Genomic DNA, 23,144 nt, shown 5'->3' on the forward strand with positions numbered 1-23,144 from the left:
CTAGATGAATTTATTTTCCATTCTCAGTATTCACTGAGAATGAATAACTCACTAACATTGCTGGTTCCCTGTTTGCTCTCTCAAATGCTTTTCCACCTTGTCTCTGCTTACCCGCATCTTACTTATCCTTTACAGTTCAAATCAAAAATAATAACTACCAGGAAGCCTTCACTTCTGCCCAACCAGAAGTAATTTCTTTTCCCTTTGAAGTCATTTCTATGCTATAGATTTCCTATTTAACTAATCATTTCATACCTTATATTTTATTCAGTTTACATCTTATTTTTGCTTCTTTGTCATAATTATATTAAAGACATTATAGCATTTTTTGTGTTTGTATTGCTAAAAATGCTTAACATACTAACTGTTTTTGGTAAATATTTATTTTAAAATGAACGGAAATGCTTTAGTCAATGTTTTCCTCTATTCAGTTCGTGTATTTTATTTTCTCTTACTTTACCTTAGATATTTCTTATATCATATTGAAGACTTCCATGTAGATCAGTGTATATGATGGTAAATGGCTACTGAGGAAGATGGATTAGGGATTGGCAAAGTCTATCCTAATGTAAGCCATACTTTCTCTTGTTTCCTAACCAGGTCATTTGAATGCAGATGTATTTTAAGCCCTTTTGGACATTAGTTTTATCAGTTAGAACCAATTGTTATTTTTGGTTCTGTGAGAGCTTTTCACAATGAAAGCAAAGATTTACTTTAAACCCCTAGGAAAAAAGAGTTATAGGTTATTGTAGTGTTTATAACAAATTTTACAGCCAGGAGAGCGTGATTCACCTCCAGGTCCTAGAGATCCTTGCTCGGCTATTTCCTTGCATAGCATCAGCACCTCTCCTGGCTCCTTTTTACTGTCCAGGCACACAGGAACTCTAGAAAGAAACTTTGCAAATAAAAAAGTATCATTTTAGCGTATAAAGATTTTCTAGTTGTTGTTGTTGTTTTTAGCAGGACAAGTGATCAAAATAGCAAAGCTATGACCTGTCAGCAACTCAGCAGTCCCACAAAAACCAGTCAGTGCTTCCAGGAGTCTGGGCCTAGCAGACCCTTATCCCACCAGGCAGAGCAGCACTCAGGGTCAGATGTCAACTCTGAGCTTCCTAAAACATTTTTTCCTCTAAGCATTGTTTTATAACACTTCATAAAAAATAGAGAATCACTCCTCTTCAGTTGAAAGACTGACATTTAAGAGATGCGAGTCTTCATCCTGATCTCAATCGCAGGCTATCCCCATTCCCAGGTTCTGATAGAAGAGTTTTGTGCTTTTCTTTTCCCCCAAGCTGAAGGGATTTTTTTTTTTTCTAGAAGTTTCCTCATAGTATTTGAAGACGTCTCATCTCTTTCCTTGACTAATACTAATGCCTCTAGAGATGGTCTTATTTTATATTCAGGTAAGTTAACCCAGGGTGAAATACTTTGAGAACCTGCCACTTGGTTACCATATATAGTAACTTTTTTTTTTTTTCCCATGGTGGAAATAGGAACAGGAGATACATCCCATTCTCCTCTACGTTATCACCAGGAATTCTTCTCTGGAGGAATTCAAGGCCATTCTGGAAAAGAAAAAAGAAAAAAAAAAATAGAGGACACTCTCCTATCTGAAACACTTGCAGATTGGAATATGTAGCAAATGGTCCTTTAACTTAATTAAAGAAAGTTCTAAACCAGTAGGTTCCTTGAAAGTGATATGAAACATCACCAAGAAAATAGACATAATAGGCATAATTTTATGATAAAGGAAGCAGTACCTTTCGTAATAGGAAAATTCATCAGAAGCAGTGCAGTGCAGAGACCAGGGCTGGATATTGGGGAGAAAAAATTCCCCATAGGTTTCTTGCATTTCTGCATGTCTTGCGAGCAGAGTCTTTGGTTTCCGCTGTTTTGAATTACCTTTTAAAGCATGTCTGTATAACAAACAGCTTTGGAAAATAGATATAGTATTTCTCTCTGGGGCAAATGACAGGCATGCTTACTGTCCCTTTTCATGCCCACGATTCAGACTTCTTGAGCTCAGGACTGCTCTTCTGCAAAACAACTCACTGTGTATGCAGGTGTCATCTGGCCATCTTACGGTTGCCCTTTGGGAATTGAGGCTTAGAGAATTTCTGCAAATGTGAACACTCTGGCTTCTGCTATTGCCAAGAAGAATGAAGTCTTTGTTTCTGATCCACGAGTCGCACGTCTTCTGCCGGCATCCATGAAGCTGTGACAAGCTACCTTGGTAGCTTCGGAGTAGGACAAAATCTTGGACCTTTCCTTGTTCTCATTTCCCCCTCCCACAGATGTCTCATTTCTAGTTGATATTGTGGCACTGCCATGTCTATATGTTTTAAGCAATCATTTCATAAGAGAAATTTTAATAGAAATACAATAATCATAATAATATTGAAATAATGATGACAAATGTATGCAGCAGTAAGAAGTGGAGAACAAAGTTATTAGAAGATAAAGTACACAGCTTGATGCCATACTGAGAACATTTTCTTAAAAGCTTCAAAGAAAAAACTGACAAAGAAAAGGAACAACTATAAATCATCGCTTAGTTAATAAACAGTCTTAATACTGAATACTAAAGCAATAGATGAGTACAGCAAATTTTTCTTTAAAACGGTAGAGCCATATAATATTGTCTTTTAAGATACTGCTCATCTTTTTTAAACAGGCTAGTTTATTTAGGAGTTGGCAACTACGAGGGGTGACTCAAAACACCTCAAGGTATAAGATATGGTACTCAGGGGCAAACGATAAGGAACTCAGGTGCAAAAGCTGTGGAATAATGCAGCTCATTGGCTAACGAGCAAGGCTCTCCACTAGGGGTCAGCACTGCCAAGCCTCCGTCATGGATGAGCAGTATGGAACCACCCAGGGATGAAGAGCCAGGAGCCCTGTGAACGTAGCCATGTACTGTCCATGTAGCCCAAAGTTTAGAGTGCAGGTTGCCGGATGGTAGGGGCTAAAGACCTCAGAAGAAAAAAAGCAGGTGGTGAAGGTATGGCAGGCTCGGGACACACCACAAGCAGAGAGCCGTAGGCGGTGGTTTCACAGAAGATGTGCACAGGCATGCTGGTTGGCAGCTGGTGGTTCCCTCCAGCTTCCTGGCAAGCCTTCAGGAGCTGGGTTCTGCCATGACTGCTACTTGCTAAGCAGAGGACACCTCTGAGGCTCACGTGGAGGAGGAGTTTTTAGAGGAGATGATGGAAACGTGGCGATAACCCCCGAGGGAATGACCGCTGTAGTTTTCAACTGAGCAATTATTGAAAGACAAGCTGACTTAAGTGTAGATTCTAAGCAGATTACCAGCATTTAGTGGTCTTTCCAGTCTGTGCTCGGCTTCTAGAAGTTTTTAGTGATGAGTGTTGCCTTCCAGTGCAGGCTCTATTCCAGCTCAGTATTTCAAAATTGTTGATAAACATGACTCAGTTACTTGGAAGTCAGGGAAGATGGCTCCTTACATCCATCGAAAAGCACCCACTGAACCTCTAAAACAAAGAAAATTGTGGCCTTATTTACCATTCAGCAAACCATGCATTTAGAAAAACAGTATTCCAAACTTCACTCAACTTCATTGGAATACTTCAAGTATTAAAATACTTGAAATTCTGCAGATAGATTAATGTTTATTTCATCTGGCAAGTTAATTTAAGGTAGGCCACATTTATGATCCAATAAAGGGTTTTTTAAGTGTGTTATATATAGCCTTTAATGTACATACAGGGCTCATTAAAAATTACTGTGCTTAGTACATTTAAATATTTGTAATAAACTTCTCACACGGGACAGTTTAGATTGTGGTCCAGGGGCACCAGAGTGAGAGTTAACTAGGCTTGAGTTCTTGGACGTCTTTCAGAACAAAACTAGCTTCAGATGGTTTTTGCCCTCCGGGGGAAAGCTCAGTGGGCCCAAGTGTAGTGTATTGTTTTTTGATTACCTACCACTCCATTTGTAGCCCGAGGGCCCCAGAGCTCTGGCCTTACATTAGAAGCCCCTCCAGGACCATCTCAAGATCAATGCTTTGATCACCATAGTCATTCACTGCAGGAAATTAAACCAGACTCCTGGGGACCAAGCCACCATCAGCTGCAGCCTCTGGGAGATAGGAAACTGAAAGCAGGCCCACTTCACACATTCTGCTGAACACATACAGACTTGGCAAAATGAAAGAACTATGCTGATGACTGTTTCTGTTTCCTGAGAAAGATTTCTAAAAAAGTATTTCACTCAGTAGTAAGAGGTGTTCTAAGTTTAATCTGGTAAGTACACCTGTGATCATTACAAAACTTACTGTGATCTACTGTAAATCCAAACATTAAGTAAATACAGAATAGTACTTGTAAATACCAAGATAAATAAAATTTAAAATATTTTTGTCACTGTCTCCTGTGATTTAATAAAATATGAAGTCTAGAGGGAGATACTTTGTTCTCGAGAATTTTAACATATATTATTACATCGGTTTCCTAACATACAGTGTCAGGGTGCACATAGCTCATTCCAAGAGGAAACAAGAACAGTTAATAACTCTACTGTAAAAGCTGACAAGATTGATGGTGGAAGAGCGTTTTTTTTTAATCTAGGTGATAACACTGCACATTCAATGCCCCGCTGTCCGTGAAGCAATGGTGACAAGGCACAGAACTGCTAAGGGAGGTGTTATTCTCAGCTTTTTATTTAACTTTCAGTCTTCTTTTCTTGTTATCTTTGTTGATTAGTAGTTACTGAACTCCTGCAGGGGCGTTGGCCCTGTGCTTGAAGCAATGCCATACTGAGTGATGGAAGAACAGCGATGGACCGTTTCCCGTGTTTACCTTTGAAATTCCTTTGTTGTGTCTGGTCACAGCCACATTGATTTTGTCTCTGTCCTCCAAGAAATAACTCTCTTTGAATGTCATTAATGAATTTGTTTCCATAAAACCAGAGAAAGTCATACAAAAATTCAGGTAAAGGACTGAGTACTTTGTACCCACAAAACATTATTTTTTTAATGACAGTTGTTTTAATTTACTCTTTAGGTGTTTAGTCTATTTGTATCGGTCTGCCTATGGTGTCTTTTATTGCTTATTAAAGTCATCGCTGGATATGATCAGTAGTAGGGAGTTATCAGTTGTCTAAAGCAGTATAATGCTCTTGCTTTATTTTGGTTGTTCTTTTTTAGATATTTTGTCAGTCAATTATTATTCTTTCCATTTGGGTCCCAAGGGAAGAATATGGAACAGTTCCTGGCATGAAAGAGTTTCCAGCTGAGGGAGTAACAGGAATTCTCTAAAGGTAGAAATGGGAAGCAGAGCGAGAGAAGGATATTCTGGCTTCAGGAACGGCGTCAGTGACTCTGATGCAACGTGGAAAAAATATTGTTTTGTATCCTGTTGGTTTTTACCACAAGCTCAACATTTTCAAAAGGGTAATGATTTAACTAAAAACGGATTGGGACTATGTATGAAGAAGTGAAACTGCTAACAACATGCAGACGATCGAGCTTCTGTTGCAGAAAAATCTTACTTACCATCTAAACACCTTCCTTGACACCTAGGTTATGTCAGTTTCACGAAATTTGAAATTAATGCTTGTTCCTAAGATACTGAAAATCTATAATATTTTACAAAGTCCAGTGAGATATGCCTAATTTCTTTCTAGCATTTATTCCTGAGTTATAAATAAACCGTCCAAGCAACTATGCTTTGTTCTCTGATTGTAGCCTCAACAGACTCACAACAATACGATATATACCAGGCCAAGGATTTTCAGTTGAATTATTTATACAGACCTTCCATAAGACACAGAGACTTTCCCCACATTTGAGCTGATCTAGTGACAAATAATAATAATAATAATAATATAATCAGTTAATCAGAGTTTATAGCCCTAACTCCGAAGTCCAACTCACTGGATTAAAATCCTGACTCCCATTTACTATCTGTATTATCCTGGATAACTTACTTAACTTATCTGTATATTCATCTTCACTGAAAAAAAAAAAATGAAAATCTTCATTCTCACTGAAAACAAGTGGAAATTAAAAAATCATACTTATTCAATAAGGTAGCTTGAGTTTAAAATGATGACGTATACACACACAGTGCCTGGTAAATAATTAAAATCAGACCTGCAGACTTAGTAAACAATCTTACGGTTATTGGGGAAAAGGGGTGGGAAGGGATAAATTTGGGAGTTTGAGATTTACAAATGTTAGCCACTGCATATAAAACTAGATTTTAAAAAAGTTTATTTTGTACAGCACAGGGAACTATGTTCAATATCTTGTAATAACCTTCAATGGAAAAAAATATGAAAATGAATATATGTATGTATATGCATGACTGGGACATTGTGCTGTACACCAGAGACTGATACACTGTAATTGACTGTACTTCAATTAAAAAATCAAATTAATAAGAGGTATTTTATGGTTCTTATCACAGTATTGCATAAGCAAGGAAATGTTCTGTAAATTCACTATCCTTGGCTTCTAGGACAAAAGCATGCCATTAAGCTCTCCACGTTTTGAAGAGCCTGGGGTAAGCAACGTCAATACACAAATCCTACCAAAGCCTTTCCATTCAGGCGAGAAGAAATTCCTAGATCTATGGAGAATGTTCTGGAGCAGGTACCGCTGAATCATTTCTGCAGTTTTGAGAGTACCGCATAGACTGTCTGGGTCATGTTCCATAATACATATGTCCTTTGCACCTATCATCAATGATTTTTCTTGATCTCTGTCCTAAAATGTAAATTCAGTAGATTGTCTACCAAGCATCTAATCCCATCACTAAGCCATTTGCTAGCCCTTTACCAAGAGTCTTTAGGAGCTCCAACATGCTCCATTTTGGGTTAGATTAGATACTGGTTCCTTCTTCAGCTACCTTCATCTTAGAGGAGTGGTCACATCCAGCCTGGAAAGGATGAGTGGCCCAGATGAGTTGAACTCTCCCCAGACACTCCCTCCTTGAGTCACATTCATAACAGTCTGCACTGTGAGTGAGTTTCATTTGTCCACATTATTGACTGGCTGTGACTGGAGTTCTCTGAAGCTGTCATGCAGATGCAGTCCCCTTACCACTGCCAGTGCCACATTGCTGCCGTCACTGCTGTGGCCGGGAGCTCTGTGTCAACGTTTCTTTCTGCACGGATACTCTGATGTTGTGACTACCATATGGTCTGTTGCTGTGGATGGGATCAAAGAGTGTTCATTCAGCTTCTTCCGGACCCGCCTCAGCTACCTCTCAATTCCATCCCTCTACAGAAGGACCCATGCAAGTAGTGGTTTATAGATTTTAGGCTTCATTCTTCTCTTTGGGGATGACCTCTGTCTAACCTATTCACAGAGATGACAAGCAAATAAACCAACATTAGCTCTGTCATCCACTCGGAATACTTGCCAGCCCACTTCCACAAAGCATGGCCAGCATGGCCTGTACTTTTTACGCATTTCCCTTAGTATGAAGTGCTACTTGCATCTTTCCAGATACAAAACAGCTAATCTCTCATTTTTTGGATGAATTGCTTTTCTAATATGTCACAGATTTCTGGATTTATCTACAAATCTCTGCCTCCACCCTTCACTTTGAGTCTCTGAGCTAGCTAATTTTGTTGCTAAATCTCACTGAGCATTTCCTAGACACAAGGTCACGTGCTGAGCACTTCCAAATTATTAATTTTTTAAGCCTCACAGTGGCCCTATCATTATCATCATCTCAACTTTGAAGCTGAGGAAATCGAAGTGGAGAGTGGTTAAAAGAAACATGCACATGGTCACACAACTGGAATTCAAACAGCCTTCACCAGCACAGCTAAGATCAGACCTGAAGAAATCTGACTTCAGAGTCCATGCTTTTAGGTAGTACCTAATGTCACCCTGAATAAAAGATCCAGTTAAGAGCACACCCACAGCTTCCCAACAGCTGAGCTGTTCTAAACACAATTAATGCATCTTCACAACATTGAGACTCCATGGTTTCATGATAATCACACTGAGTGTGTTCCCATCTTCTGCCGAGTACCACCTGTGTGTTCTTTTATTCTGGTCCATACTATACAAATAATGGAAAAGGAACATGTTCTCTTTTTTTTCTTCCAAATAGTTATACTTTTTATCCAGTGGGGTGGGGAGGTGGGGGGAACCTGTAACATTAAATCCACAAAAGTGTTGAATACAAATAATAGTATGACAATGATTTGTAATGTAAATAAATTTATTTAATACAAAGAACATTTTCCTAAATTAAAAAAAAAAACACTTAAATAGTGAAAAGAGGAAAAAGAATAGCAGAAAGGTAGTGAATATGCTGAACCTGAACTTCTCATTTTCAAACATCTCTGGCTGCTCTGGTTATGGAGCTCTTGGAGGTGAAATTCAAAATTCTCTTACACTTTTCAAGAGTAGAGTCAATCTCATGTTAACAAAAAGTGCTGTGATACACCAGATAAAACAGTGATGGAGAGAGAGTAGACACAGATTTGAGTTGTGGTTCTGATGTTAGCTGGGCGAGCAACCTTTGATAGAGTTGAACCCATCAGATTCACATAGATGGGCTTCAAAGCGTCTTTAAACTTCAACACTGTATGGATTTCTGATATTAGCAGCCCGTTCGACCTTTATCTATGGTAAATAACATGTCATTTTACAATAAGCCAGATTCAATGCTAAATGCTTCCATTGATAATAAGCGGTAGCCGAAGTGTGATGTGGACATTTAAAATAGCCACGCTAGTCCCCGGTTGCAACTTTCATTGCTCTTTAATAAGCAGTGTCCTAGTGACCTAAAATAGTTAACGTACTTTCCTATTTCAGCTTACCACCAGAAATGCCCCCAGAAAGTAAAAAAAAGGAAACATTCTTCTCTTTGGAGACAGAGAAGTCATGTTCATTCACTCACAAACACCTGCAAAATAACTTAGAGAAAAAAAAAAAGTTCCTAGATATTTCAAATCTCAATTTATCCAAATTAGAATATGATTCTCGCTACACATTTTTCACATTCTTCATTCACTAGGCAACTGCAAACCACCAGTAACACAGCAAGTTGGCTCATAAGTGTTAGAAGAAGATTCCAGGAGTTGTGGCCTCTGTGCTACGCAGACCAGAGAGCTACAGGAACTGGATTCGGGGCTCTGAGATTGGCACTGGCTAGATTCACATGCCACAGTTTGGCAAGTCTTAGAGACATAAATCTTGGGTGGACAACACTTTGCCATGTTACTTACAGGTTGGCAGCTCTGGACTACAACACCCATTTGCTGGCTACTTCTTGACTGACAAGGCTGAGACACACCCTCTGACACCGCTGAGGAGCTTCCCGATTGACATGGTGTCCTTTCACAGGGCCTGGAATTAGAACAAGTCGTTTGGACAACTCGGGGGAGGCAGGCAGTTTGCACACAGCTATCCCCTGTGGACAGTCCCTGTTCACAGTTGGGTACTTTGCAGCTGGTGGTTTCATGACAGGTTTCTTGAAAGTTGTCCAGGAGCCAGGTCCTACTGTGGCAGCTGCTGGGAAAAAAAAATCCATCTTCAAAGTTTATAGCTTTCGATTCATGTATGATGGCAGAGAGTGGTGGGACACTGTAGAAGCTCTTGAGTGGGTGGCTGTGGCTCTGGGTCATATTGTTAAAACCCTTGATTGAAGTTGATTACAAGGACCCAACACGCTGGGTCTGAAGATTAAATTTGTTACCAAGGAGATTATATACTCAGAAAACTGGGTGTTGGCCTCTTCTCAAGACTCTTTTCTACCTCATTGCTTGAGCTAATTTGAAGGCTAACATCTCATTAGCACTTTGTTACATATGACAATGACATCTTATTCATAAAGAAGCCAGTCCATTTTGAATCTTCAAAATAGCTTTCATGTTAGTCCCAAGGCTGATTCATCAAGGTGGAGCTTGTCTAATACGAGTCCCAACATGTCACCAAGCTAATTTTTTTCCCCTTAGTCACCATGACTTGTCATATTGGTAAAGGGACAATAAGAAATGTGTGTGAAGATGGCCAATTGAAATTGATTAATATTCAGCATTGGAGTTTTGAGAAATGCCACCATGGCAAAACCTGATATGATCAAGATGTTTTTAGTAAGAACTGATCTGATTGAGCCTGACCCTCATTCTCCTTCTTACTTTTTACCCAAAGTACCAAAAGTGGCCATTGTCCTATAAACATCTGTCCCTTGGTCTAACATTTTGTTCCCCTCATTTTATTGAATGCCAAATTTAAATGTCACCTCATTATAAAGTTTTTGCTGTTGAGATGTTATTACTTATTCCTCTGAATCACCAATGGGTTTTGACACATTCTTTATTATGTTTGCATTTTACACCAAGTAGTGTGTTTACTTACACTTCTGCTTGAAAATTTGCCCTAGGAACAAACTTGTTTCAGATCTGCTTTTCATTTTTGTTTATTCAGTGTTTTGTTTTTGGACTGCAGAGTGATGAACTCCTACACTTATCACATTAGCATGCTGCATTTCTCACAGTTTCATACTCATAGCACAGGACCTGCCAGCACAATTTCTATAACACATTCTATAATTTATTTAGCTCAGCTTTTGACAGTGAAACACCAGAAGCATATTTTTAGCACAGCACTCTGATCTCCCTCTCTTGGGTCGGAAGCAAATCAGGAACATTCAGGAACTTTGAACAGCTCTTACCTGCACAGGGTCCTCCTTGATATGTGATGCACTGGGGACATTATATATTTAAAAGGACACCTCTGAATATGTTCAACTTAACAAGCTGTACACTCAACTTGTGTGTAAGGTCTTTGTAATGCATGCAAATCACTGATAATTTGAATGACCACTCTGGTGTGATTGAAGATCCCATTATGCCCTCTCCATGAACCCTACAAAAGCCGATTTAATTCTTATGCATACTTGGAGTTATCATTGCACAGAAGCTTCCACTGTAGCTCATGACTCTCCTGCTTAAATGTACTAAATGGATTCTCTTTGTCCTTAAAACAAAACCCAGTCCCCTTAGCTTGGACTATACCACCTTGTAAGACCTGGCTGCTGTCTATTTTTCTAACTCCAAATCTTGTCATTTCCATCTGCCTGGTGTGTTCTATTCCCCCAGAACTCTACGTACCTCCTCAAATACATCAGGCTTTTCCTCATCTCAGTAGTTTGCACGTGCGGTTGCCTTTCTGCAAATAATTTTAGTTGTTTCTTCATTGGGTCTTTGCCACTACGCTGTGAGTTCCAGAAAGGCAAGAGGCATGGATATATTTCTCACTGTTGTACCCCCAACGCTGAGCACCGTGCCTGGCTGGCCTATCATAAGAGCTCCATAAATGTATTTTGAAAAATGAATGAATAGAAAGTGCTAAGTAAAAATTCATTCAAACTCTAGTTACATGTCTGAAGGGATCCAGTTCTGAAAGCTGAACATACCCAAGATTTCCAAGAATTGGCTAGAGTGCTGAACTTAAAGAAAAAGAATTAATAATAACCTTGCCTACCTTTCAACCACCCCTCTGTGAAATAAGAACAAAATCATTAAGGAAGTCACTTATTAGCATGGCACAAGCTGAGTTAATTATTTTAAAATAACATTTGATTGCACATCAGCATGTTTTTAAAAAGCTTTTACCACGAAAAAGGGCACCACTTTTCACTGTCAGCACAGAGCCCTGTTGCCGAATTCTGAGGGGCAAAGGCAGGACAACAGTCACACAGTTGTCTCCAGCAGGCAGCCTCCTTATTAACCTCACGATGTGTAGTACATTAAGGAATACCTGTGCGGTTCCAAATCCCCAAACATCAGACAGTGTCATGTGTGAGTCGATCTGTCATTTGTGAATAAGTCAACGCCATGAGTATTTTTTCTCTTTGGGATAAGGCATTAACTTGCACATTCTATTTAACTGAGTGCCGAATTAACAGGTATTTGAGCCTACAGCTTTGATTTAATGAATAAATACAGATTTTGTCTGGTGCTGAATTAATGGAGGGAGTTACCTGGCTTATTGCAACGGAATGATGTAGGCTAGGACACTGGTCACCTTGTAATTGCTTTTCATTCAACCTACTAAAAACTAAGTATTAGTTTTGTAGGCACTTGAATAATGATTAATATGCAGTCTATCTCCTAGTATTCTTGAGGAATAGGTAGAAATAATTACCTGATTGCTTAGGGGTGACTAGGTATGTGTTAGTAGATGGTTGAACAACAGTTTCCTGGTCTTGAGGTATACATGATTGCAGCTGCAATGGCACCTCCTAACCACCAGAGGGTGGAATATCAACATTTGCCATGGACTGCCAGGATTCTAAGCCTGATCTACAATCACAAACTATAACCTTCCATTTCTGTGACTTGGTTTCTTCCCTTTTAAAATAAAAACTATGAGTTTCAACCTCAAAAATTTGTTTTAATTATTAAATGAGATGATATATATTAGGTACCAGGTTGCCTGCCACATATTGAGTGATAGATGAATAAAAGTAGTGATTATTTTTGATCAGCTTAAGGATTAACATGCAGACCAAGATACTGTTCCTGTCAATATCAGTCTTGGATTGATATAAAACTATAAGGTAAATCAAACATGGTATCTTTTTTTTGTGTTGGGATATTTGTGTCTATAAAGGTTGCACATTTCATCCTTTTAAGGGTTGGGTTGTACTTACCATTATCATTAAAGACCTAGCCAGCCTGTTGCCACCTCTCAAGAGCTTGGCACTTGGTGACTTTAAGCTTGAATACTTAATATTGCTTTTATATTTGATTATGTGGCTATGGTGGACTTCTGATCACTTATTCAACTATATTAAAATTTTTAAAAACTCAAAAAATTAGAGTCACTCTTCATTAACATAATTCAACTCATTTCCCCCAAATTTATTTCTTCTATCCTAGCCTTAGTTTTATTGCACCGACCAAACTTATGCCAAAGCACCTACATTAATTTAAATTCATTCCTCTTTTCCAACCAAGAAGTCACTCATATAAATACAGTGCATAGCAATGGAATATTAGGCCAGGAGTGAAAAAAACCTAGCTTCCAGCCCTGTTGGTTCTATTAATTCACTGCATGAATTTGGACGAGGCACTCTGCCTCTCTGGATAGCTTACAAGATAATGAGTTTAGATGAGAAGATCTCTAAGGTCCTTTCCAGCTGTCACATTCTGTGATTTTATATCAGAATCTTAATATCTTAGAGTTGAAAAGGACATTAAATGGTATCTTGTCAAATCTACCTACTGAATGGAACCCACACTTTCCTTTAAGCCATCTAATCTTTATGAAGATTATTTATAAAAAAAAATTTTAAAGGACAGACAAAAGATTGAAGTCTATAGATGATTAATTCCCATGCATCCTGGTAGAAATTCACAACTTTAAATGTACTGTTCTACTGTATTTGAGAATAACTTGAATAATAAACAGAAAGTATGCTTTCTGGACAAGAACACATTGGTCCACCTAGAAAGAGTGTGTTGAGTGGAATGACTAATTTCCTTTAGATACAACATTCTGTAAAATAACCCTTCTCAGACACTGTAACACACACACACACAAATTTAGGCTTTGGAGCACTCAAAATTTTGACATTGTGACCATAAGAGTGATCCTATGTGGAATATGGAAAAAACCTCTTGCCAGCTTTCTGTTTCTGATGGTATATAGATTCTCTTAGAATAGGATAATAAAAGGATTCACTCGTGACAACGTTTCTTCTCTGAAACTCTCTCTAAATAATTTTGCTTCTTGGGATAATCCTTGGTTATTTACTATTCAATTACATCAGACTTTGTTCAAAGAACCAAAAAGAAAAAAAAATAGAGAAAATTTAAATGATTACACATTGTCTATGTAAACTTTAATGATTGGTAATTGGAATAAAGAATGAACCAGGGTATCTCGACCATCTGAGCACTGAATCCCGTATTTTCCACCCCCTTGTTCATTATATCTTGGATATGGAAGTGTCATGGTTTATTATAGTAATTATACAATTGCTTTTGTTCCTTTCCCTGGAGGAACTTGCTCTGGCCTGCCTCCGAGGTTAGCTTTAGGTGAAGTTATTCTTCTGCCTTTGAGTGATGCAAAAATGTGAATTTGTTTCTGAGTTCCTCCACTTCTCCCATGGGTACTGAAGTTGTGATAATATGCCACTGAGATGTGCTAAATCATTTTTGATGATGGTCACAGATGACTGATGACGTTGATGGCAACCAGCTTATCTATAGAGTTCAACCAGTTAAAATGGGCGCATGTTCAACATCACTGACATAATACGTCCTGCAGACTGTCATCCTGGCTCTGTTTCATTCACTCATTTATTCAGTAAACTTTTATTGAGGATTTACTACTTGCATGATTCTGTTAGTCAACATTCGTTGTATTCATTGAAAATATGACAAGGGTAAACAAACAGTGCTAATTAACCAAAATAGTACTAAAAATTTTAAATAGTGACTTTGTAATTAACAAAAAATAAGCATATATAATGTAATAAACAAAAAATAAGCATATATAATGCTGGCATTGTATAGGAAATAATCAACTCTATTGATTTTGAAATCTATTTAAAAAGAGTGAAAGAATAGAAAATATTTCCATGGGTTTTGAAGATTAAGAGAGATATGGCATTCCTTCTAGAGGTACTAGACTGTATCAGAGCTCAGTTCTGCACAATGTGTTCCGGAAAATAGGAGTAGGTAGCATTGACGGAGGGCATGTTGGTGGAGTGTGTGTATAGGGGGTGGTGAGAAGAGGGACTGGGAGAGGGTGGAGGTGGGCTGCAAAGAATCTTTAACATTATATTAAGGAGACTTTATTGGGAAGGGGGCTTCTTTCAGGTTTAAATGTGTCTCATTTAGAAAAACACCAGCTGCAAGTAACAGAAATAGTAATTCAAAATGGCTTAAGTAATACCGTTTATTAGCTCATGTTTACTGAGGTCCAGAAATAAGATGGTCAGGGTTCTGTTCCTCGGCATTTCTCCTGGCTTTACTCTCTTCCATGTGATGGTTCAATTTTGAGGCCATATGCAAGATGCATGTAGTATTCTACATATGATATGACAAAAATCCAGAGGAAGACATGATTGCTTCAAAAAACTCCACAAGAAGAACTCTACCAGAAGCACCTCTCCAGATCACTCCTTGCTTCTCATTGATTTGAGTCAGATCACATGCTCCATTCTGAACCATTCACTTTCAATGGGGATTGGGGAGCCCCTGGGCTAGCCAGATTCAATCCTGAAACTCGGGCATAGCCACATTCATATAAAGGGCTGGTTAGGGGTGGATAAGAGGGGATACACAAGCAAAATCCAGTTCCTGTGGGAAGAAGAGGGAGAGAAAAGCTATTGTGAGGGCGATGAACAATAAGCTGCCCACATCCAACTACATATTTCCTTCCCACTTACACATTTCCAAATGTGGATGCCTGCATCCCCCAAAACAAGAAAACAGTAAACTATCCATCCAGATCATACCCAGTTATCATACCAAGTTACCGTATTGGCTATAAGCCCAAGATGTCAAGAAGTCCTCTCTCTCAGTCCGTATTTCCTACTCATGATACTGCCGTGTCTCTAGAAGTTCTCAGGAGACTTCCATGAAGATGGATGGCCTTACAGACTGACCAAACAGAAGGAGGACTCGAGAGTTAAGCATCAACATAAGAAATGACTCTAAGAAATTGTATTCCTTTTATGATAATAAAATGAATATGTGGTTAATTTCATCCATACTTAAGATGTCTGTTTCATTACACAACTGACTGTAGTCAGTTAATACTCATGACCTCAGAATTCCATTACGGCTTGCATAATTCTGTAAAAGGGTCTCATTAAAGTATTTTTAAAATTTCCTTATCTAGAACAGTCGGTCTGTCACTTGCCGAAGCATCACTACTGTCTCTGGAACTTGTTTCTTGGATCAGACCCATGACTAGTTTAACCAAAGTAAGGTGTCCTGATAAGACGGAAGTGACCTCACACAGAAGAGTTTAGGATCATCTCCTGCCCAGGCTCTGATTCCACTTGCCAAAAATTTCAGGGAGAAGGGGAGGGTATAGCTCAAGTGGCAGAGCTCATGCTTAGCATGCGCGAGGTCCTGGGTTCAATCCCCAGTGCCTCCTCTAAAAATTAATAAATAAATAAACCTAATTACCTCCCACCCCCCAAAAAAATTTCAGGAAACTAACTCTGTACTGGCAGATAATTCTACCAACTAGGGAATCTGTTCCTTAAATTAAATCTTTATTTGTGGACAAGTAACAGTAGGTTTGGAATTTCCAACAGACATCTTTTTCTTTTTTAATTAATAGCAAGATTTGTGAACTGATAACAGATTAAAGGAGTTTATTTGAAAGGAAAAAATACCTCTTGTTGCATTTTTAACTAGAGAAGGAAGGAAGAAAATAGAAGAAAACAGAAGGAAAACAGAATGTGTATTTTATGGGATAAATGAGTTTAATATTAAAAGGATTGTTTTAATCATCACTCTTCTAGGTAGTAGAATACAAACTCTAGCCAGGTAACAGCTGAGATCAACTTTGAGGGAGGTAACGGTGAAGTCACAGACTAGAACCCTTAAGTTGATCAGTAGAAGAGGCCAGATCCACAGGTTGGCTGGTAACAAGAAGTTTGGCAGCTTCAAGAAGCCACATAAATTGGATGGCAGGATCCACGGCTCAGGGAAGGGAAGCCAGAGACTCCAGAACCCAGAGATCCACTGGACCCACAGCTTCTGGATCGACAGACCAGGGAGTAGCCTTTGCCAGACCCAGAGCCCAGAGACCCAGCATAATTTGTCCAGCAGGGACTGCAGAACATGGAGGTCCTAGGGCAGTAGCAGGATGACTGGCAGGGGCTGGGCACACCATGGGACATCTGGCACCTGGTGGGCTCACAGCAGGTCTCCTGACAGCCACTGTACAGAGAGGAGCTCAGCTGGCAGGTGCTGGGAGAGCAGAGGTCCATGGTGTAGATCAGGTTGCTGGGGTAGGAGGAGCCACAGGAAGAGCTTGGGTAGTGCAAGTGGCCCCCAAAGGAGCAGGAGGAGAAGTTTCCAGAGCAGCAGATGTGGGACATGGTGACAGGAGGTGTGAGTTCAGCTCAGCTGTAGTGAGAAGATACTCTGATATCCTTGCCTTCTCCCAGCCATGTTTATATATAAACCCTCACTGTGCTGGATGTGATGCAGACCCTCTCCATTCTTGTGCGTGTTTTATCATGAAAACAGCTAATTAACCTAGGCTATAATTGAATATATTCATGTGTTTTCTTAACTGCTGTTCAATTATTCTGGTTTATAGAAGCCACTCTGCTCCTCTCTCTCTTTTTCCTTCTTCTTCTTCTTTTTTTTTTTTTTTTCAGAAATAAGGTGTGTTCTGTCTCCAAAGACATGGACCATGATGCATGCGGGTAGTGCCCTCACTTCTTCCCTGAGCGGGATGATGGGGATTTTGTGTGTGACTGTGTAAACTGTTTCTCATAACAGTCATCATAACCTCCATCTCAGCTATTTATATATTTTTTATGAAGCATTTACTCTGTGAAGAACCTTGCAAGCTGTGGGATCATTTGATCCTTGCCACAAGCTTATGAGATAAGAATTATCACTAATTTAGTAACCCAGGTGTAACTGCCTCCGAAGCCAGCAGGTATAGCAATGCTGTGCTGACAACTCCAGAAGTGTATTCTTCCAGCTCCCAGAATCATATGAACAATGAACACGCAGTTGAAAAAAACATTTTGATGTGATAACATTTGCATTTTATCCGATGTGCCTACCTAGGTTTTCTTATCGCTTCTGTGAAAAACCAAATACAGTCCCCAAAGAAATAGACTGAATTCTTTTAGTTGTATTTTTGAGCATTCCAAGTTACCATGGAGATGGTTATTTCAAACCACCTTCTATTTACCCTCTCATATAGTTTATCCTCATTAAGCAGCTCATGTTTGATTCCACTTGGCATTATTGAATGCTTTTTCCACGTGAGGCAGAGATTCTTCGGCAAACACGTAGACCATCGCTGAGAATAACTGCTAAAAACTGATATACCTTGAGTGAGCTGACTGTCAATGAAACACATTTGCAAAAACTTGAATTTTAATAGTTGCTAACCTTTGCCAAGTCATTTGGGAGTGAGAAATGAGACACCTTAGAGAGTGATTCATTTCACTCCCTGCTAAGTTCTCTTTTGCTCATTGTTCTAGAAAGACAAAGCAGCAAAAAACTTCCCTTCATATTAAGTAGTTAAAATTATCCTCATCACTATAAAAAAATCAATGGTATAAAGAAAAGTCCTGGAATTAGAGATGTCTTTTTTTGTTTGTTTTTTTTTTACTTATTATAATATCCAACATCTGCCTTAAAGCATCTTTGAGAAATTGGAATGCAAAAAGCTATTTACGTAATTTGATCTTTTCTACTTGTTTCTCAGATGATTGTTTTCTCTAATCTCCTGTAGTATTTGCTTATCTGGCGCCACTGAAATAGTCTGCCCATTGTTTTGCTTACAAATTTCTGCCAAATGTCTTGCTTGCTTTCCAAAATTCTTCTCATCCCTCAAAGCCAAAATCGAATTCCTCATACCTGACAGGTGTTCGTCTCACCGCTTTAACTCTTCTGCAGTAGGTTTTTAGTATCTTAGTAGCAATTCGCTGGGGTGAACGTACACACATGTCATGGAGGGAGTGGAAGGGATGGTCTTTTGAAGAGGATCATGCAGATGAAGATTTCAGTCATTTGAACTTGCAGGACAGTCACCTATGGGTGAGAGTGGAGTGCATAGAAGTTGTTCAGGATCAGAAACAGGGTTTGATTTTCTTTGTCACAGCATCTGCCACACAGTGGATGCTCCAAATTATTTATAAAATTAAGGAATATATCAAATCATTGACTTTTGACTTTTACATTCATCTAAAAGAAATATATGCATGCACACTTATTGTTTTGCTTCTGAAACTTACCTTTAAGACAACATTAAGGGAATATAAATATCTCTTTCATAATTAAATGTAATCCTCAAATTAATCATAACTAGTTTAGTGCTTGAAGGGACCCTCGATATCTGTCCCCACTTCCACCCCAAGCAAAGTTGCCTTTTACAGTCTCGATCAAATATTATTGCTTTCTCTGTCCAACACTTCATGCTCCTCACCTATTCTAATGGTTCTGTTTTCTCAGCCTTGTAAACACAGTCAACATTTTTTAATCCAAAAATGTTATGTTAGCATCATTTCCTCCATGATTATATAGATTTTATTTTTAAAGATCGAGTTCTCTAAAGACTTATGTGATCAGCTGGTCAACTCTTTGGTGTCTTACTGTCTTTTCAATAACCATATTATTTGTCTCTGGTTTAACACTCTTCTGAGATTCCCCTGACATGTTCAGCAGTGGCCTTTATGTGTCTAAATGTAGTGGCCATTTTTAGGGTGATGCCATGTGAACATTTAACCACATTTAACACAGGTAGCTGTGTCCTTGACCTTGAAATACGTTTTGCTATGTCCTTCTGTGACATTACACTCCTGGCTTTCTGTCTAATTTTCCCCTAATTCCCTTTCACCCTTAGTTGGCTTCCTGTACATAATGTTTCTTGAGGTTTGATGTTGATTTGGCCAATTATTCTCTCTGTAGAAGAGGCACCTCCCCTTCATGACTTAAAATACTATCCATATTCCATGCCATTCAAGTGTACACACCTCTTTTTATTAAAATTCTAGATCAAGATATCCAATTACTAGCCATTTCCACTTGAGGCTTCATAAGGCTGTCAAAATTGCATGTGTATGAAATTGAACTTCTGCCCTTCCATGGTAAGCAGTATTTTCATCCACACAGTCATTTACCTCAGGAAACTTGGAATCCTTTTAATACAGGGAATGCACTCTAAATGTGACCCTTCTATCCCCTGAATTTCTCATAAATCTACCCAGTCCTCTTACTGCCTTCCCTCTGGTCTAGGGTTTCCCAGCCTTGTCACCAGTGACGTTTTGGACTGGATAATATTGTGTCATGGGGAGTATAGTGCTCATTGTACAATATTTGGCAGTATCCCTGGCCTCTTTCCACTAGATGCCAGGAGCACGTCACACACACACACACACACGCACACACACACACACACACAAGTTATGACAATCAACATCTCCAAAAATTTCTTAGGGGCTAAAGCAGTTCTGGTGAAGAACCACTGCCCTAGTTCAAGGTAATCTCCTTTCTCGGTGGGACTACTGAAAGGGTTCCAACAGAGCCCATCTCATTATCAAAAAATGTCTCCTCCAATCTTTTCTTTCTATACCTGTCTGATTAATCTTCTTAAAACAGAAAGCTGATCATATCACTGTCAAGATGAAAACTTTCCCGTTCTTTTCTTTTTTTTTTTTCAGTTTTTCTTTTTTTCAGTTGAAGTATAATCAGTTTACAATGTTGTTAATTTCTGGTGCACAGCATGGTGATTCAGTTATACACATATACATATTTATTTTCATATTATTTTTCATTATAGGTTATTATAAGATATTGAATATGGTTCCCTGTGCTACACAGTAGGACCTCATTGCTTATCTATTTTATATATAGTGGTCAGTATCTGCAAATATCAGACTTCCAATTTATCTCTCTCTCTATCTTTCCCCTCCAGTAACCTAAGTTTATTTTCTATGACTGAGAGTCTGTTTCTGTTTTGTAGCAGTTCACTGTGTCATTTTTTTCAGATCCCACATATAAGTGACATCATATGGTATTTTTCTTTCTCTTTCTGGCTGACTTCACTTCGTATGACAATCTAATACACGTATGATAAAAACAGAAATCCTCTGCATGATCCGCAAGGTTGCACAAACGTGTCCCTGCCCATGTCTCTAACGTCATCTTCACACTCAGACTTTTTCCTTTCTCACAAACACACTGCCTCTGCTCCACAATTAGCACAGCTCAAGCTCTTTCTCTTTTTTTTTTTTCTTAACCACAAGGACATGCTGTTTCCTCTGCCCTGAATGTTCTTTCTTCATCTGGATAATTTAGGTAATTAAGCCTTTCCTCACTTTCTAACCACCACATCCCTGAATAAATTAGGTTCCCCTGTTATGATATCTACCATCCCTATAATTAATTTTATTATTTTTATAATGTATTTATTTTTTAGACTGTCCTCTAGTACAATCCAGACAAGCTGGTGCACGAGTCTGTACCATCTACCCTGAGACAAATAGTGTATTCCAGCTTCTAATTCCTTTGCACACTATTGTAGTTAAAGTGTACTCTCTACGCAATTCCTGGAAGATATCTTTGACCTCCGTCTTCCTCTCTTCCCACATCTGATCTTGGATAAGCATACCTTGCTAATTTTTTTTAAATCTGCAAAGCATGTCAAAATCCTTTTCTTTCTGTCCTGCTATAACTCAGCTATTTTGCCTCTGTTGTGGCAGGTGGTCCCTGGATCCTCTGGCCTTGCCCGTTTCAACTCAATTTCTGACACATTTATCAGAATTTTTTTTTCTGAAAGTCTATTTTTGTCCTTTTCAAACTCAAATTCAATTTTCTGAGTATTTCATTTAAGTCATCCTTTGATCTGAACCCCAATTATCTCACACTTGGTGTTTCTATGCCCTAATTTTATCTTCAGAAGTTACCTGATCACTTCCGCTCAGCTTAAGACTGAAGGCAAAGAAGTAAGTCAGGCGAGACGGTCTTGTTCCAAGAAGCTGAGCATCCGAAATGAGTGTCAGAAGGGAAGAGATGAAAGGCGAGGCTGGCGACAGACAGAAGCCAGATGACAAGGGCTCTGTAAGTCGTGTTGGGTGTTTGGACGTTCTTCAAAGGCCCAAAATATACTGAAAATCAATCACTTTCTTTAGAGCTAATTTAGTGATAAAAGAAGACATCGCCTGTTCTCTTCGGATGGAATGACATGATCAAACTAATGGAAACCACGCACATTCTTCTTTCTTCCTCTACTTAGTGTGAGGATCTTTATGTTGTACCTCAGAAATAAGTCAGTATGTTTGATTATGACATGTTGTCCCACATTTTACCTGGGGTATTGTATTACATACAGTTCATCCATTCTGTTGTCTTTCTAAAACCTAAAAAACTGGATTCCGAAAATTATCTGTCCCTATTTGCTTAGACAAGGAAACGGGGACGTGTAACAATGAAAAGCCACTGATGATAGGTTAAAAATATGGACCTAAGCAGATCAAATTTGCCTCCTACAGAGATGACTAACTGCAGCATGAAGAATGGATTGGAGGGTCACATAGCAGTAAGAGTGGACCCCCAGGTTCAGACCCTGGCAGTGTAATTCAATAGCCTATATTCTTAACTATAATGCTTGGCTGCCTCCCATAAAAGTGGTTATTAAAGCTCAACAACATGTGTAAAATGAGATGAAAAGGGGCCCTCGAGTGGTGCTCTGAGAAAATCTCATGCTTAAGGAATTGGCAGAATAAGAAGAACTCACAAAAGACTGGGAAGGAATAGCCAGTAAAGGTTAAAGAAAAATGGGAGTGTAACAGAAATTAAGTTAAAAATGCATTATAAATAAAGGAAAGTAGTCAAAAGCATACAATGTTGGAGAGAGGTCAAGTTAGATTTTAAGCATCTCACTATCAAATATTATATATTTATATATGTATCTGTATCTACTGCTTATCTTTTTTTGCTTTTGTTTTTGTTTTATTTGTTTTTTGGTTTTTTTTTTTAATTTGGAGATGACCCCAATTTCAATAGCGCCCAGGACACAGATGCTAAAAATAACACTTGTTAAACTAAACGTTCGTGCTCAACTTTCTCAATATCCTAACATGGAATTTGAAAGCTAGAGGGATTAATTTTCAGGTTAATTCAGCAAGCACACACGTGAATGGTGAGGATGAGGAGGGGACTGAGAAATGACCCTATCCAAAGGAGGCAGCCTTCACCTGACTCTGGAAAATGAGAAGAATGTAAAGAGCAGATAAGTGACTTTTAAGGACATTATAGGCAATTAAATCTAATCACTTTTGCTCTTCTTTAAGACCCCCAGCTACTATATGAAGCTGGGTAAAATCTTAACGCCCTTTACATTTGCATACAGTGAATTATTTTTAATCTTGTTTATGTTTTACATAGGAAATAATAATTCTCTGACTAGAAGTCAGTTTAGACTGTAAGATTTTTCC

At 38.7% G+C, this 23,144-nt stretch overlaps 2 protein-coding genes across 2 annotated transcripts; both read right to left on the reverse strand.

The window, feature by feature from the left end:
- Positions 1 to 8,988: 8,988 nt before the first annotated feature.
- Positions 8,989 to 9,624, reverse strand: LOC105086788 (keratin-associated protein 27-1). The gene has a single exon (XM_010977366.3). The coding sequence runs from the start codon at positions 9,607 to 9,609 to the stop codon at positions 8,989 to 8,991; it is 621 nt and encodes a 206-aa protein (XP_010975668.1). The 5' UTR covers positions 9,610 to 9,624.
- Positions 9,625 to 16,622: 6,998 nt separating this feature from the next.
- Positions 16,623 to 17,135, reverse strand: LOC105086840 (keratin-associated protein 13-1-like). Its single transcript, XM_010977422.3, has one exon. It carries the CDS (start codon positions 17,058 to 17,060, stop codon positions 16,623 to 16,625), a length of 438 nt encoding a protein of 145 aa, XP_010975724.1. The 5' UTR covers positions 17,061 to 17,135.
- Positions 17,136 to 23,144: the final 6,009 nt, after the last annotated feature.

This window comes from Camelus dromedarius, chromosome 2 (genome assembly GCF_036321535.1).
Source record: "Camelus dromedarius isolate mCamDro1 chromosome 2, mCamDro1.pat, whole genome shotgun sequence".
In the NCBI taxonomy this organism is placed as follows: domain Eukaryota; kingdom Metazoa; phylum Chordata; class Mammalia; order Artiodactyla; family Camelidae; genus Camelus; species Camelus dromedarius.